This window comes from Apaloderma vittatum, unplaced genomic scaffold (assembly GCF_000703405.1).
Source record: "Apaloderma vittatum isolate BGI_N311 unplaced genomic scaffold, ASM70340v1 scaffold5610, whole genome shotgun sequence".
Lineage (NCBI taxonomy): Eukaryota > Metazoa > Chordata > Aves > Trogoniformes > Trogonidae > Apaloderma > Apaloderma vittatum.
This window is the reverse complement of record NW_009696054.1, coordinates 484-5,422: the sequence shown is the minus strand read 5'-3', so window position 1 is coordinate 5,422 and position 4,939 is coordinate 484. Positions and strand designations below refer to the sequence as shown.

At 53.3% G+C, this 4,939-nt stretch overlaps 1 protein-coding gene across 1 annotated transcript in view; it reads left to right on the top strand.

The window, feature by feature from the left end:
• SKAP1 (src kinase associated phosphoprotein 1) overlaps positions 1-3,795 on the top strand; it is a gene marked incomplete at its 5' end in the record, with an annotated part of 14,224 nt that extends 10,429 nt beyond the window's left edge. Inside the window, 2 exons of the mRNA XM_009873259.1 lie at positions 3,266-3,363; positions 3,733-3,795. Coding sequence (XP_009871561.1) covers positions 3,266-3,363; positions 3,733-3,795 — 161 coding nt within the window. The remainder of the gene's footprint in view (positions 1-3,265; positions 3,364-3,732) is intronic.
• Between the last annotated feature and the right edge of the window lie 1,144 nt (positions 3,796-4,939).

Here is a 4,939-nt window from a genome sequence, read left to right as displayed (position 1 = left end):
AGACGGTTGTCATTAGGTTTCAGTGTCAACAGGCTTCGGGAGCAACGCGCCCAAGAGAAGGGGTTGGGGCAGATCGTGCCTCTCCCACAGCCCCCGCTCAGGGCTGCTCAGGCCGCAGAAGAAAATGATGCTGCTGTCACGTCTGGCTGGTTTTCTTAGTGACCCTGGGGCCCGTAAACACGGGAGCAGGCTCTCGTCCCACTTACATCAGCGCGAATCAGCCACGCCGGGATCACGGCTCTGCCCTCTCCGCAGATTTGAGTGTCTAGACGGGGCGCTGGGGCTTTTCCATCAGTGTAATCTCTTTTTTCTGTAAAAGTGAGCAGAATTGATGCTGTGTAGCGTGAGAATCCTGCGGCAGCTCATCTGGATCCACGTCCCACCCAGCCTGGAGGCGGCAGGTGTGGAGGATCACGACACCCGTCGGTGCCTCCAGGGTGAGGTTCTCCCTCACCTGACTTTCTCTTTAAATGCTAAAAGGCGAGACAGGATCCCTTTCCTGCAAAGGGTCTTGATTTTAACAGGATGTTCCTGGTAGCTGGCTCGAATGTTTTTGTCGCTTCCGAAGCCACGGCTGGGAATTAGGCGCCGAGCCCGACCGCGCTTCCATCGTGAGGCATCTTCCTCGTCTGATGCAATTAATTGTGACCTTTTGCAGGCAGGCTTGGAAGGAGGGGTGAGACCTTCCATCCCCGCAGCTGACATAGCTGGGGAAAAAAAAAAATACACCAACTTTTGGGAGCACAAGCCATCCCGTGGGCTGGAAATTTTTCTCCCTTTGTACTCGCAGAGTGTCACATCCAGAAGTCTGTGTTTTCCTGATGGTTTCTCCTTCCTTCGCTCCTTGACAGGGTGGCCAGATGCCTCCAAGGTCCCCTTGTTCCTCTGAAGAGCAGATGCAGGGTAGGGAAGCATCTCCCTGGTACACGAGGGACAGCCGGGACGAGGCTGATTCCAGCCTCCTGGCAGCAGACACCCGCTCGCTGTTCTAGGGGAGCTCTGGGGGGAAAAAAAAGGGCATTTCTAGCCCTGGAAACATCTCATCGGAAGGTGTTTTTTGTTCTCTCTCAACCCAAAAGCCCCTTCCCCTCCAAGTACACGAGTGACACGGAGCAGAACAGCAGAAGCTGGTGTTTAAACCCCTTTGCTGGGAAGTTAATGGGGATGCTCTGCGGTTACTGGTGTTTTCCAGAGCAGCCTTTCCCCCACCTCACAGGGGACCTCAGCACCGAGCTCCGCGGCCCCGCTCCGGGTTATTCTCCACATCGCCCTGTTGTCCTCACACCCTCCCGTAAGGACCCTGTGTGTTAATTACACGAGTTGCTTGCCTCGTCCTCTGCTCGGCGGCCGCTCGCCCGGAGATTTCCTCTGCCTCCAGTTCATAACCTCTGGTTCCTGCACTTTGCACAAGCTTCAATAACTCAGTAGCTCCTACTCCTTCTATTCCCTTCACAATCTTCTCCTCGCCACTGTGAGCTCCCCCTTTAATACTTTCTAAAGCATGCAGACCTACTTTTTTCTTTCCTTTTTTTTCTTTTTTTTCTTTTTCTCCCAGCCTTTCTATTTAAGTTCTCCGAGTCCCTGAGTCATTCCAGTCACTCCCCGCTGTGCCATTATCCGTCTCTGCAATGTCCTTTTTCATATTTAGGTGATCAAATCTGGGCACGCTGCTCCAGATGCACCCTTATCACTCGGTCCCTTATACCATATTAGAAACGTTTTCCTCCAACACGTGCTCAGTATTTGCTATTTATGCTTTCTGGGCTTGGTTCAGCCACGTGGCAGAGCAGTGGAGCCCGCTGGTACAGCCCCGGTGCTCAAATCCTCCCCTCCCTGCCCCCGTGAAATGTGGTTTTACTGGCTTTAATTATCCATGGGGGTCACATCAGGGAGATGTTCGTGCCGTGACATCTGGATTCAGCCCCGCTTTGGTGCTGTGCCATCAGAGCAGTCTCCTGCCTGAAGCCTTTGGTCCAGGAGCGTGTTTTAAGAGTCGTATTCTGGGCTTGAAGACTGGGAATCTGGGGGGTTTGGGGCTGTTTTCTTTGATGCTCTGGGACAAGTCACTTTCCCAGTCTCTGCAACCGGGACAGACCAGCCTCTCCTCCGGTCGTGGGACTCCGCAGAGCTTTGGCGTCAGGCTCAGCTGGTCCCGTCACATGGTGGGAAATGCTTTCTGCCCTGGCAGTGGGGACCCACCTTTTGTGGCGGGTCTGGTCTCCGAGCTGGTTTTTGGGATGGGAAATGCCATTCTGAGGTGGCAAAGATGGAAACATTTCATTCTGGAAATGCTGCCGCGACGTTTTCCGGAAAACCAACGTGCAAGTTTAGTGGTCCCAGCCTCAGCATCGTTTGCCAACAGCCTCCTCAGCTCAAACCCACAGCTTGCAGCAAACGGATCATGTCCAGAAAAAAAAAAGGGAAAAAGAGATTTTTCTGGCTCAGGTTCCCTTCGCTTTCCACAGCAGACTGGGATCGCAGGCTCTGCCTTCGCAACCGCAGAGCTCGAGGGGACGATGCGAGACCGGAGTGATCACCCTGCAGGAGTTTGGGATCTTCTCTGAGCTCCCGGCAGCGCGGGGTGGAGGCAAATGTTTGCTCCCTGCTCTCCTCCCCTCCCAGTTCCTGCTCTGGGCCGAGCAGTCGGTGCCGTTTGCTCGCTGAGCGAGCCCTTCTCCATCAGCTGCAACCCCCTGCTTGGCTTCTTTAATTAATAAACAAACTTGGCTGTCACCTTCCCCAGCAGCATCCTCCCAGAGGCCCCGTGCAAATACCGATGTTAATGAACTCTTTTCCTCTTCCACGGCTGCTGGCCTGGCTGGAGGGGGACACTTGCCCACGGAGCTGGTGCCACATGTCCCCTCCTTGACCAAGTTACGGATGTCCACCTCGAGGACAGCTTGATTTGAGCCCAAGGGGGAGATGACGGGCTTGGGAGAGAGTGAAGGAACCTTCGTGGTCTGTAGTAAACAGCTTTTCCCAAAACAGAAGCATTTATCGATGCATTTATGTTTATTTACTGATAGATGTTGCATTTATTTCTTGACCAGCCCCTTTTTCTTGCAGCCCCTCTTTGGCTTCCGCCTTATAATCGAGACGCAAAACGAGCAGCTCCCACATTTCCTTCCTTTCCCCACCAAACCTCAGCCCCTCTCCTCCTTCAACCCATCCCACCACCCCAATATTTCCCCGTGCAATTCCCTGTCGCCCTGAATTCTCTTTTTTTTTGGTTTTTTTTTAAAACCTCCAGGAGATGTCCAGCGAGATTACGCTAATTACTACCAAGGCGCGTGGGACTGCAGCGGCGAGCATCCCGACGAGCTCTCCTTCCACCGTGGCGACCTCATCTACATCCTGAGCAAGGTAAGAGCATCCCACCAAGAAAATAGAGGGGAAAAAAAATATAATCGAGTTAGCAGAACGGGGGGAGCAGGATGCCGGGGGTCCGGTTCTCGCGTCTGCGCGGACCCCCGGCATCCCGCTCCCCCGTTCCGTGACGGTTCACATTTGGAATGGCCCCAAAGCAAGATTCTTTTTTTCTTTTTAATTGTTTTTTTCTTTTTTTTCCTATGGTAATGGAGCCTGTACGTGCTGTTGCTCAGGTATTACGGGGGTAATTGAGTTGCTCAGCCAGGTGTGACCTGCAAGCACGCACAGGTGAATAAATTAAAGCAGATCCACGGGGATGAGGGCGGGAGCCACCGGTGGCTGTGACCCTGTTTGTCCCCGCAGGGCTTTAACCTGGCTCCCAACCAGTCCCCACTGGACTTTGGTGGCCCTGACCAGCAGCAATGAGCTGGAAGGAGGAGGAGGGGGTTCATTTTATGGGTGATTTTTTGTGTGATGTGGCAGAAAGGGACCTGGGGACTCTAATTGACAAGGCAGCGGTGTGCCCAGGTGGCCAAGAAAGCCAACACCATCCTGGCTTTTATTAGAAATAGTGCGGCCAGCAGCAGTGGGGAGGGGATTGTCCCCCTGTCCTCGGCACCAGTGTTGTGTCCAGTTTGGGGCACCTCAATCCAAAAGAGATCTCGAGGGGCTGGAGCGAGTGCAAAGGGAATAAATCTTAGGAGGAATGATGGAAGGAGCTGGGGCTGTTGAGTTTGAAGAAGAGGAGGCTGAGAGGAGACCTCATCACCCTCTGCAACTTCTTCAGTATGAGGGTGGCAGAACTGTGAAATAAATTGTCCAGACAGTTGTGGCTGCTCCCTCCCTTGAGGTGTTCAAGGCCAGGTTGGATGAGGTTTTGAGCAACGTGGTGTAGTGGAGAGGCGTCCCTACCCATGGCAGGGAGGTTGGGTTAGATGATCTCTCAGGTCCCTTCCAACCTAAGCCATTCTGTCGTTCTGTGAACTACCTGGAAGGACGTTGTAGGTTGGTGCTGGTCTCTTCTCACGGGTAATTAGTGGTAAAACAAGAGGGAATGGCTTCAAGCTGCAACAGGGCAGGGTTAGACTGGACATGAGGAAAAATGCTTCACATCAAGAGCAGACAGCCATTGGCACAGGCTGCTCACGGAGGTGGCTGGTGAGTCCCCATCCCTGGAGGGGTTTAAAGGTCATTTAGATGTGGGGTTGGGGGAGATGAGGGGTGGGCTTTGTAGAATAGTTAGTGGTTGGACTCCATGATCCCAGGGGGCTTTTCCAAACTGAATGATCCAGTGATTCTATGATTCCGTGATTTTGCACCCCAATATGGCACGAGAACTTCTCGGAGGGCTGTGCTTTGCTTTGCAAAGCTTTTTGCCCCCCAAGAACAGGAGGTAGGTCAAGGGGAACCCAAAGCAAGGAAGGGTCGTGGGTGCAGCTGCGATAGCTACCGACCTTTGGAGCACCTCAGGCTTGTTCCGACCACGTTTTGTAGCCAAGAAAAAGAACTCAGGTTAGTTTGGCATCCTGATAGCAGCCATGGGATAGCCCCAGCATGGACACGAGTGACC